This window comes from Tiliqua scincoides, chromosome 3 (genome assembly GCF_035046505.1).
Source record: "Tiliqua scincoides isolate rTilSci1 chromosome 3, rTilSci1.hap2, whole genome shotgun sequence".
Taxonomy (NCBI): Eukaryota; Metazoa; Chordata; class Lepidosauria; order Squamata; family Scincidae; genus Tiliqua; species Tiliqua scincoides.
This window is the reverse complement of record NC_089823.1, coordinates 189,145,069-189,157,857: the sequence shown is the minus strand read 5'-3', so window position 1 is coordinate 189,157,857 and position 12,789 is coordinate 189,145,069. Positions and strand designations below refer to the sequence as shown.

General features: G+C 46.3%; 1 protein-coding gene across 1 annotated transcript in view; it reads left to right on the top strand.

Moving 5' to 3' along the window:
- Positions 1-12,789, top strand: part of PDZD7 (PDZ domain containing 7) — a 35,315-nt gene that overhangs the window by 19,947 nt on the left and 2,579 nt on the right. Inside the window, exons 9-14 of the mRNA XM_066620329.1 lie at positions 2,946-3,121; positions 4,250-4,341; positions 5,386-5,477; positions 5,986-6,057; positions 7,423-8,025; positions 9,034-9,134. Coding sequence (XP_066476426.1) covers positions 2,946-3,121; positions 4,250-4,341; positions 5,386-5,477; positions 5,986-6,057; positions 7,423-8,025; positions 9,034-9,134 — 1,136 coding nt within the window. The remainder of the gene's footprint in view (positions 1-2,945; positions 3,122-4,249; positions 4,342-5,385; positions 5,478-5,985; positions 6,058-7,422; positions 8,026-9,033; positions 9,135-12,789) is intronic.

Below are 12,789 nucleotides of genomic sequence, written 5' to 3'. Positions count from 1 at the left end.
AGCAGAAGGTCTTAACCTTCTAAAAATAATGTGCTTATGTGCATTTTTCTGGAGAGAAGGTTCATAGCTGTCATCAGATTCTCATAGGGGTCTATGACCAAAAAAGGTTAAGACCAACTGCTACAAAGTCTAGCCAGAAGGGGGCAGTGCTTGTCTATCCAGAAGAGGGTAGTGCTTGGACCACCCCAGTGGGCCCTGCTTTTTTGGCATTGTTTGTTCCTGCGTGGAGCTTGCGATTGCTCCTTTCATAACTTCAAGTCAAAGAGGTAGCATACAGGAGCAGCATCTTCCATTCCTGTGCTGCAGAGATCCACACTTGCTAAATCATCCCTTCCACCTGCTACAAAAGAAACTTCAAATTCTTCTTGTGAAGGCCTGCAGGGGAGGGGATGGATGAACGAAGAGCTATACTACAGAAGCAGCAGCCCAATCTTATGCCCTCTCTCCCCCCACCAATGCAGTGATGCAGAAACGGTTGTGCCCTGTCCCCTTCCCAGAGCCAATTCACCATCCCTTGCTCCCGTTGCCTCTTTGTTCCACCCTTCCCCCCCCCCGCATCACAACCTTGTGTGTTTTCTGCCGTTAAAGCCCAATAGGATTGGACTGACTGTTTCCCAATGCTGTCTTTCTGATCTGGACACAAGTGTCCTAATCAAAGGGTCAGCAAAAGGTGATGCTACAATAAATAGTTAAGGTGCCACAAGACTGATTGTTTTGATCTCTAGGCCAGGCGGTAGCAATCCTAGATACAAACATGGAAATGGTCTGGTGGTCACATCAGCCTAAGTGAGGTTACCACAACCCCTGCTTTAAGATTTTCTCACTAGATTGGAAGTGCAAGTCTCTGGAGAAGCTGGGACAAAGTGGTAGAGGGGAACTGGCATGGTTCCTTAAGTGGTAGAGACAGCATTGTCCATACTGTCCCTGCGATGCGAACTGATGGAACACCAAAACAGGCTGAATTTCATTGCTGTCAGATTTATAGAGATAGTATGCATGGGGAAAAAAAATGCTGCCCCCAAAATGCATTGTGCAGATACAGCCTCTTCCTTCTCTCTCTTTGCATGAAACAATACAGGGACCAGTTTGAAATGGCTGCCACTTTCACCCACCCTTCTTTACTGCAGGTTCCTAATTACTTCATCTTTGATCTCTCCCCCCCCCCCCGCTCCCCTTGCCTGCAGTCAGCGTCATACAGAAGTTTGTTATCCGAAGTCTGAAACGGGGTAACTGAGCAGGAGTGCAGGCTGTGCCTTTGCCAACAGCATGTGGCTCTGTGTGTATGTGTGTTTCTGAAGACATGTGTGTGTGAGTATTGGTGCCAATGACTACTTCTTCAAACCCTTCCCTTCTCAGCAGTGAACTTGCAATGTTCTTGGCTGAACGGTTGCCTGGAGTGCAGTGCCCCTCAGTTCCCCTGTACTGAAGGGCCATTTGTTCGACAATGGATAGAATGCAGTATTGGAACCCAGATTTGGCAGATGCGCCCAGGTCATGAAGCTCACTGAGAGTCAAGCTCACTCAGGCTGCAATCCTATCCACACTTATCTGGGAGTAAGCCCCATTGTTTTTTTTAATGTGATTTACTTTTGAGAAGACATACATAGTATTAAGCTGTCAGTCATGAAGCTCTCTGAGAGTCATCAGGTCATTCTTCTAAACAACAGGATAAGGGCAGGAGGTCTGGTCTAGAGGGTAGAGCCTCCATTTGCCTGAAGATTAACATCCACAAGGTCGGCAGTTCGAGGCCACCAGCACCGTGCGACCTTGAAGCAGCTGGCAAGCTGCAGCTGAGCTGTTCCATCTGCTCGGAGCGTGGGAGGATGGAGGCCAGAATGTTAAAACCAGATCGGAGTGTAACAGCTTGAATGTGGTGGTTCTTGAAAGAGAGAACCTTCTTTCAATTTGTAAAAATCCCTGCGTGGATTTAATAAGCCTGCCTGTGTAAACCGCCTTGAATAAAGTCTTGAATAAAGACCAAGAAAGGCGGTATATAAATACTGTATATTATATTATTATTATTGCTGAGACATTCTGCTGAAATAAACTGTGAAGCAGTTTTGCACACTCTGTAGTGCCATAGAAATAATAGCTACATCCTCTTCTGGTCCTTTTCCATAGCTGCCTCATCATGGGCTGATGTAGCTGGAGCTCAGCACAGTCTTTTCCCTTGATTATTCTGGATTACATTGGTTCTGGGAACAGCGTTCATCAGTGGGGGAAGAGGAGGTGGCCTTAAAATTCTGCAGCCTAATGCCGGGCTCACAGTCTTGATGAGGATGCATGGTCCAAGCCCAACATATTTATTTTCTATATGTCTAGATTTATTTTAAATTGTTAATTAATTAAAATATTTTCACTCCCACTATTCCACAGTAGCTGAAGGCAGTTCAGCACATCACTTGAAACACAGTAGACAAGACCCATCATCAAAGGAACACAGAACAGCATTTTAACCTTACTGCTATCCTTAGGATATGTGGCTTCAGCTGAGAAAACATAGTCCAAGCTTCCTAACATGAGGGGGAACTTCAACCTGGGTTGCTCACGTCCAGTATTCTAACCACTGTATTACACTGAGGGCCCTCTTTTGATCAACTTTCCAGCATCAATGCAGCCCCCGCAACAAGGGAACAAATGCTCCTTTACCTTGAGGAGCCCTCCATGACTCACCCCCCCTCCATGCAGGATGCAGCACATGCCCCATTGGCACGGCTGCATGAACGCTGGAAATTTGGATAGGATTGGGCTCTGGATTTCTCGGGAGAGGGATGCGTGTAGGAGGGGAAGAATTGCTTATACAATTATGGCAGCTGCACCCAGGCAAACGACTGCATGTGCATGCATTTCAGATTTGCACTTCCAAATGGCTCATGGTCCTGCTGTGTTTTGTTATTCTGTGGCATGGTTTGTTCACTAAATTTCCTCTGCTGCTCATCCCCTAGAAAAAGGTCGCTTTTTTGCTTCCCTGGGCCTGAGGGATTCGCCTTTATCATCCCCCCAGCACAATGGCAGTGAGCATAGCTCAGCTACAGAGAGCCACCTGCTACTCATTCAAGACATGGCTAGGAAGCTGCTGATGGAGGATGAGGTGGCAGCTGTACTGAGGCACTGCACCCGGGTAAGGAGCACATTCATGCCTCCTAAGAGGTCTTCAAGGACCCATCGCTCTTTTGATTTAAATGCCTTGCACTCACCTGGATTCTATAATCTACAGCCTGTCCTCTGCTACATTTGCACCTCTCTGAGCTAAAGCTGGGCTTTAATGACCTCATTTCCCCCCCCCCCCCCCGGTGGTCTACCTGGAAAGATCTAATTCTGGGCCTTAGATCAAAGGGGCCTTAGACCAATACAGCCGGGTTTTCCTTATGGTTGCCCTCTTTCTATTTCTCACTGACTTGGCTTGGCGAGACTTCACACACCATTAGTTTTGCATATTTTCCTGCCGCAAAATGCAGGTTTGTGTGTTTACTTTTCTCTGGAGCTCTCCTATGCCAGTAGTTTAGGCCAGAAATATGCCAGCGCAGTTATTTGCCAAAGGTTAGTTTACATTAGCATGCCTGCCATTCAGACTATCATCACAACATGGATGATTTTTCCCAGTTTCAGTTATTGGCATCTCCTGTTTGTCTTCATTCATGCAGGCCTCCAGCATGCCCAAAATAGCCACTTGAGGGTGCTCTAAACCAAGGCAAGGCTGGAATTATTTCAGGCAGGGCTGCTGCTGGAAGCTCAAAGTAAAATCTTCACAGGTCTTTAATATTGGAAGGAGAGTTTAGGGCAGGTAGTGTGGAGGAACAACTCAAACCAGGGCCAGGAAAGAGACCATGACATTCTGCAGCAGCCCAATATCTGGTTTCTTTTTTCAAAATCAGTTGATTGGTGCAAAGGGCAAGATTGGATTCCTAGTGCTCTAGCAAGATTTAACAGCCATCTTCTAAAAAACATTTCCCAATTCAAACTGTAAATGCTTGACATTTTTTTTGTTCAAATTCTCTGCCTTTGGAAAGGTCATGAAGGCCCATTATCTGGCCCTTTAAATCCAGAAGGCAGACCTTTGGAAGGAGGTGACTAAACTTGAGCGAGAGGCAAAACCAATGAACTCCTTAGTGCCACCCCTTCTGAGCAAGCTAGACAGTGAACTCATAAAGGGGGTGGGGTGTATATGGCAACTGGTAGGCTGCCCAGAACAAAATACTAAGATGGGGGCAGTGATTTGGTCTCTGCTGATGATTACTCTTTTCCATAGTACATCCACGAAGGTGGGGTAGAAGACCTGGTGAGGCCACTGCTGGCGATTCTTGACCGGCCTGAGAAGTTGCTGCTTCTCAGAGATATCAGGTAGGATAAGACAAGAGGCAGCTGTGTTGAAGACCCAAAGAACCCTGTGAATTCTTCTGGGGAGAAGCCCCAGAAAACCTGTTTGTCACCATTGAAAGGAAGGGACTTGTTAAGGGGGCTTGATAAAGTTGCAACTTAGCCGTGGAGCTGGTATTGCTTCGTATACGGGAAAGGCTTTGGCCACTGTAGCCACTCCATCAGCAGGGAAAGGAATATGGGGGCAATCCACAGCAACATAACAGCATCCTGCAGTCCTCCAATTACCATATGAGGTGGGCCTCCTTGAAAGCTCCAAGATCAACCTCATCATCAGAGCTGGTCCACCTGCTGAGCAAAAGAGGCACGGAGATGCACTGCTAGGCATTGCCACTCTTGCAACCACAGCTTCTCCACCCCATTCTATCACAGATTTATGTCATTTTGCTAAAATGGGACACTATTTGAGTTTGCAGTTGAAAGAAATCCGCAAACATGTCCACCCCCTTCCTTGAAAATGCCAGGCAGACTAGCTACCCAGGCTGACACTGCTGTGACTATCATGTCACAACTTTGCAAGAAGGGCAGAGGTGAGGCAATGTGTGAAGTGGCATCCAAGATTGGTCAGGTTGAGCACTGGCTGAGGCCCCACGTGGCAAAACTGCCTTCTGCATATACAGAACCAGCAAAAGTAGTAGTACTCTGTTATGTATGTAAGACCCACTATATAACAACTTCATGCCCCATCAGGGGGCAGGTGGGACCCCCAGTGCTGGGCTATGTTCCAGGGCCCCAGCAACCTGGTGTCAGCAACTGGGGATGCGCATAAAAGGAGAAAAGAGCATGTCTGAGCACACAATGGGTTGAATAAGGTTCGGGGTGGTCCAGGCAAACATGAGAAGGAGCACATGTTGTTGGATCACATCATAAGCCTCATTCAGAGTATCTGTCTTCCCCCCCTCTCATTGATTGGTGCTCCATGTGGTTGCTAAAACTCCCCAGAAATAGCTGTATTACTTCAGTAGTCATTTGTCACAGGCTGATGACCACCTCTTTCCGTTTGTGCAGGAGTGTGATTGCCTCCACAGATCTGGGCCGCTTCGACAGCATGGTAATGCCCATGGAACTTGAAGCCTATGATACGCTGAAAAGCAGAGCAGGTGAGGAAGAAGCCAAAAGGAACTGCAGACAGGACAAGGACACTCTACCCCCCCCCCTATCTTTTTTTATAGTCTGAAGTGAATATTGGGGCAACAACAAAAGCCTCTTCTTTTTATAGATGTTAAACCAGCTGGTATTCCAGGTACAGAAGGCTCACCATCAGAAAAGTCCATCTTTTTAGCTCATCAAAACATTTTAGAATAGATTAATCTGAGTGTTGATTAAGCATTACAACCTAATTTACCCTAAGTGTGCACAAAGCACATGTCTGTATAATGCAGAGTAAGGGCAGTTTGCCTCCAAACATCTAGGACTAATCATTAGGAGACTGGACTTCTGAGGCATAAGGCATGAGTCCCAGACAGCCTTGGGCCTGAGCACCTCTTTTTGTTCAGAAATTAACAGAGGGGAAGTAACCAGGAAGCAGGGCTTGCTGTGAGACTACCCAAGGACACAGTACCAAAGAAAATGGAGGGGAGATACCAATTCATTCTCTCCTATTCACAGTGAGGTCACCTGCTCTCCGCCCAGCACAGCATGAAACACCTCCAAAGAGACATCTTATCACTCCAGTGCCTGGTAAGTCCTCCACATTGATCTTGGTATGCTCACTTCCCCCTGAAAATGTGTAGCAAAAATGTTTAAACCTTTTAACCTGTGATTGGGAACTGTGACAAAACATTTTGTATTCTAGCTGTGCAATGCATTTATACAACTTGTATGACTTTTTGTGCACAATGTTGATTGCATGTTAAATTCTAGTTGCCAGGTCTGGCTTTATGCAGATGTTTGACCAATGCGAAGGAAGGGGAAGCCTAGATGCTTCAACACCTCTGGTTCAAATATTTCAGGCAGCTGCCAGCAGGGATGGGCATCTTCAGAGCAGACCCACTGTTCATCAGGATAGTGCTGAGTAAAGGTAGACTCATTGGCCTAAAAGTATAATGCAGCTCCTGATAACAGGAGCCATGTACAGTAGGTTGACAGAAGAGTGGAGACTGGCAGCCACTGGTGATGGCTAAACCTCGATTTTGAGGAACAAAATAACCCCCTCCCACATCTCAAGAGAGCTGCAGTCAACCAAATTAAGTCCATATGCGACTCCTTCTGCCCTGTCCTCTTCAAAAGGAAGTGCCTGGAGCCCGGACTTTGTTGTCAATTGCCTGGGTCCAGAAGTGACTACCCTAAACATTTCCATGTATTTGTATGTTATAGATCTTTTTTTGTGCATTTTAACTGTAAGCCACTTTCAGCCAACCTTGGCTGAAAAGTTGAGTATAAATATGACTGCCCTATCTGATCCTCCAATATTGGTGCTGATGCAGCCAGGTTGGTGGAGCATGTGTGACAGCCAATGGTGGAAAGACCATTAGACAACCAGCAGGAATAAAATATTATTTATACTCACCCCTCCATAGGCTGTCCAATTAGCTATGGGTCTCCTTGGACAAACACTAGCCACTTTCCTGGCGTATGTAGGAGGATTGAAAAGTGATGGGGTGGCCTGGGAAAGAGAAGACAGGATCTGGTGCACTCCAGTGCCAGTGAGATCCTCCTCGAAAATCCCCCTGTCTACAATGCACCTCCACCACCAACTTACAGGCATTGATGCAGGCCTCTGAAGCTGCTGCTGCACATCCCTTGCCGCTGCCTTTTGCATGTGACAGAAGTGCACATTAGCAGCCCAGCTTTCGTACTGCTGTACACTGCTGGGATTCTAGAGATTCTAGTATGCTAGTTCAAATCTTTCTTTAATTAACTCATTCAATAACTCAGGCCAAACATTCACTCAAAGCCCATTGGCCTCTATCAAAAGTTCACTGAAAGGGTAAAAATACTAGTCATGTTTTCCATGGTTTCATTCCCCAGTTCAGAGAACGGCCAAGAGAGGACAGCTAGGAAAGGAATGATGGTAATAATAACATCTTGTCACCCTGGTTGCAGATTTTAAGGGTGGTTTCCTTTTGAAGCCAGTAACCAGTGAGGAGGAAGAAATGGTAACACTGAAGGATGGAATGAAAAGACTGCAGCTTTCTTCCAGCCCCAAACGGACTCACTCCCCAAGCTACACCCCTCTTCCAGATGTGCCAGTGGATGCCTACACATCCCACAGTGTCTCCTCTTCAGCTATTGCTGGAATGCAGCCCAACTGGCTTCTAACTAAGCCGACAAAAACATCAGCAAGCCCCTTACGTGTAGTACCCACTCAAGAAGCACCTGTGCAGCCCCAAGAGCAAGGTGATGGACGGCCTGGCAGAGGGAGGCTTCGGACACCAAAATCAAGCCACAGCAAAGCCACTGTGTGTGGCCCAAATGGGGAAGCCCTGCCTGCCAAGGATACCCTGTACTCTGTGATCAACAAGCCACGCAGAGCTAGGCCTATGCTATCTCAGCTCTTCAGGGAAGTCCCAGGGACTAGCAAGGGAGGACAAACAGAGACAGGAGAGCTAATCCCAGATGGTCTGCTCCAAAATGGCCCCACAGACATGAAGGAGGAGGAATATGAGCTGATAACTGTCAATCTGTCCAAGAACAAGCAGTCTCTGGGTAAGTAAAAGGCTTCAACCATCCTCTCTGAGCTGAACTAGAATAAACATACTTTCAACATGGGGTGGAGAGCCCAACTACTCCCCCTCATTCTGGGTGATCCCTACAGCTTCCCAAGGGGATAATTCCAGATTGTATCTCTCAAACCATTAGAAAGTGATTAGCCTCAGCTTGCTGGATACAGTATTTAGATTTCAGGCTGCAGTTCCTGAAAGGTATAAAAGGGGGTCACTGTTGTGCTCACTCATCAAATAGCCCTCCTCTGGCAAAGTTAGTGGCTGAACATTCTTTCAACTTAGCAGTAACATAGTGGTGGTTTGCCACCATGAATGTTTATAGCTACATGGGATGACCAAAGAATGTAATTCACATTCCTCTAGGATGACAATGAAAAGGGGGGGGGGACACACACAAAACAGACCACTTTATACACTATTGATGGGTCTAGCCACTTCTCCATCATTGCTTTGAAGACTGGTAATAGATAAATTCTAGTGAAAAGTTACATTCTAGTTAATTCTAGTGAAAAGAGGATTTCACTGTTGAACGCTTCCTAGGAGGAGTTTGGGAAGTTCTGCTGATTGTATCTAAGGGGCAGGCATGTCAGACTGCAAGTGTATCAAAAAGATATATCTGCCTTATGGTAGTTGTTTGGCCTACAAAGTGTTTATGATATTGGAAAGCCTTTCTACCTCAAAGGCCAAGAAAAGCAAACATTGTACAGGGACTGCAGCAGCAACTATTTGGGCCAAGAGTATGGGCATAGAGAAGTCTGATCTCTATTACGCCAAGACCAAGATATGTAGGAAAGTCAAAAAGCTATCGAACTTGCAAAGACATAAATGCAAAAAAAAAAAAAAAAAAAGGGGTGTGTGTGTCAGGACTCTCTGAGACCTTCCTCAAGGAGTTTGTGCAGCTGCTGTCCAAAGGCCGGGAGCCACAGGGGTAGGGGTTGCTGTCAATCATCCCGCTGGTTCCCCAGCACTCACTCCACATTATGCTTTTCAGGGATCAGTATTTCAGGCGGTATAGAGTCCAAAGTGCAGCCAATGGTGAAGATTGAGAAAATCTTTCCTGGTGGAGCAGCATCTCTGAGTGGAAAACTGCAGGTAAAGATAGCACCAGTGATGGAAAGGGTGACTTTCATGTGGTAGCAGGCCTATACTGGTACAGGGCCCAGCTTCTTTCTTGCAGAGCCCTCCCAATTATACCATCATCAGCTTCAGAAAACAGAGCAAAGCACCCCACAAGAGTGGGGGTTGTAGCTCAGTGGTAGAGCATAGGCTTACATCCAGAAGGACTTGGGTTCAATCCCAGGCAACATCTCCCAATATGACTGAAGGAGACCCTTGCCTGAAACTCTGGAGAATCACCGCCCATCAGCATAGTAGACAATACTGAACCAGTTAGATCCATGGTCTGCCTTAGCATAAGGCAGCTCCACAAGCCCATAAAAGGTTGTGGCTCAAATTTTCATATAATTGCTTATTTTTTCTGTGCTTACTTGCAGCAGCCAACAGAGTGACTGCAGAATGGGGCAAGCATTGGTGCATCACTTATTTCTCCATTCCCCTTTAAAATTGATTTGTCCTAGTTGTTGCATAAAGCAATTGCTTGCTTCAGAAACCCCACTGGGAGCCAGGATTTGCACAGTCAGATCCTTCCTCTCTCTCCCACCTACCCACCCACCCCCAGCAGAGCAGGACAGCACCCTCCTTCCTATTTGCCAGCACTTGCAGGAATGCAGCGTGTTCGAGGTCACACAGGGGAGCTTGAATTCCTCTGCTCTCCTAATCCTCTCACTGCTGCTTCACTCTCTGAAGTCTTCCCTTCCCCTCTCTCCCTGCAGAAGTAATCTGGCCCCTCTGCATCACTGTTCACACAGTCTAATCCTATGCAGGTTTAGCCAGAATAAATCATACTGAGTTCAGTAGTGTTTACAATGCAGCCCATGTATGATATGAATTAGTATTCCCGCTCCCCGAATATTTCCTGCTTACTTCCTCCTACCACCATAAATTAATACACTGCCTTCTCTCAGCCATCAGAATTTTAATATACAGCTAAAACCTAACTATGTGGGTTCTACTGCAATTTTTAATATATTCATGCAACAATTTTAATTGCAAGTATATAGATGGAACTGATATTCCTGGGGGGGATTAGTATTATTGAGAAAGAGTAAGAAAGGGAGAGATTTCAGTCAGTCAAATTCATCCCTGGGAAGTGCCATACCAATCCCATAAGTGTCACTGTGGCTTCTCCTTTTACTAAGAGGCGAAAGTTTACCCCTAAAATGTGGATCCAAATAGCCATGTTAAAAAGGGAGCTATTTTTTCCCATTAGGTGGTAGCTCATCTTCAGGACTTATCTATTAAATAATTCCCTTGATTTCATGCAGGAACTGAAATATTCACACAGGAGTAGCTATTACTGAAATCCCATAATCATGCACACATTCAGAATGGGATCACTAGTCCACACCAGGAGGGTAAGAATCTCAGTATTTGTAACTCACTTTCTTAAGGAGTCCAACACACACTTGGTGATCTAATTTCCTGATTTCACAAACAAGTATGTAGCCTTCCCTCCCTCTGCTGAATGGGGCAACAGACGGCAGAAAATTCCTGCCAAGGTGGAGGGGCTATGCATGAACATTGCCCCCCCATTTGACACCATAGCTTGACAACCTATTTAAAATGATCGCCACCAGCCACAAAAAACAACAACTCATTGTGCTTTGTCCTATAACCAAGGGCCCACAACACACACACACACACACACACACACACACACACACACACACACACACACGCTTACACACCCCTGTTGTGCCATTCAGGGTCCCCTATGGCTCAGGGCACTCTGTGGCATTTCACAAGGGCTCTGTAATGAGGCCGGGCACTGACAAAGAGCCATTGTGGGCCTGAGCCAGCCCACCCGCCCACCAGGCAACTTTTCATCTGTCCCCAGGAGCAGCTGTAATTAATTTCCCCCCTGGTGGCCTCCTTGTTCAGGGAGTTGTGGGTCCAGTTTGCCAGGTGGCTCAGTTAAAAAGCTGAATTACCCTGGATTCCTGTGGCAGGAATAAATGGGAAGGGCTGACTGAAAACGTAGGTGAAAAAGGTTTTGCCAGGATTGCTATGTAGGGACTGAAGGCCTAAGACTTGCTGCAGTTTCTTCTTGGCTCCTGAGCCCTCCCTACAAAGTCCAGTAACAAAGCTATCAGCTAAGGGGTCAGGAGGCTGGCTCTCTCCCTCCCTCCCTCCAGTGTGATTCTTGCTCTACACACTGTATGCAGAGGTCTGGCTTTTCCATCTCATTTCAGGCTTGTCACTTAATAGAAAACATACAGAGCAAAAGGAAGTACAAGAAGGGAGCTGCTTACACAAGCAATGCCTGAAAAATACAGGCTGAGGATCTGCTCTGTAAGGACACAAGTACTTTCAGAACACAGGCACCCTGCCTTCCATGTAAGGCAGAGGTTCTGGATCTGTAATGGGTTGTGGCTTGCTATATGTCCCCCACCTCACCTCTGCTCCAGGAGGGATCTCCTCTGCAAAGCTTAGACCTAGTAGAGGAATCATCACCCCAAAATGATGGGGATGACACTCAGTTCCTGTCCATCACTTATATGTTCGTGGTTTTCAAATGCTGGGCCTTTCACATCAACTCATCAGCTGAGGAACTTCTGCCATGGAACCCCAGCATGTTGCAGAAGATTCTCAGGTATATTTCAAGGTGTACAATTAACTCATTGGACCAGCCATTTTCAACCACTGTGCCATGGCACACTGATATGCCGCGAGTGGTCCACAGGTGTGCCACAAGAATTTGGGGGAAGGTCATTTATTAGTAGGGTCAATGGGAGATGTGAGCCTCCCCCTACCCCCCCCCCCACTGGCAGTATGGTGTGCCTTGTCAATTGTCAAAAACATGGTGGTGTGCCTTGACCATTTTAGTGTCTTGTCAGTGTACCCTGAGATGGAAAAGGCTGAAAATCACTGCATTGGACTGTTGACCCTTCCCTGTTGCCTCACTTGAAATGACAGCATGAACATAAGAACATAAGAACAGCCCCACTGGATCAGGCCCACTGGATCAGGCCAGAACACACAATCCTCCGTTAATGATCTTCTCACTGAGAAACCCTGTAAGAGTCTGAGGAACCCTAGGATTTCCTGAAGCAATTTGAAAACCACTGCCTTCTCCCATACCAACACTATTGCTACTTGCAAATTAGAATCACAGAATTGGAAGAGACTGACAATATCATTGAGCCCAACCCCTGCCAATGCAAGCTTTCCACACTACAACACCCCCAATAGAGGGCTAGCCAGCTTCTTCTTAAAGACTTCCAAAGATGGAGAGTCTACCATCTTCCAAGACAGACCATTCCACTGCTGAACAGTTCATACCATAATCAAAATCTCCCTTAATGTAATATAAACTTGTTTGTCCTGGTCCTATATTCCAAAGCAATTGAGAACAAATTTTCTCCGTTTTCCACAAGGCAGCAATTCAAATATAGCCACCGCAGATACTTGCCTATAGGTCAACCCGACAGATAAGTTAAGGACAGGTTTTAAGCCAACAATCATGGAATTTTCTATGACCCTCAGATAAGTCGGGGGTTAAACTTAGGGGGTTGTCTGACTATAGTTTTGTCTGATTTTACCTGAGGCCAGATCCTGAAAAATAACCTACCAGTAACTGTTATCTAAGAACTGTAGTCTCTAATTTCATAAGATACATTTTCATAAG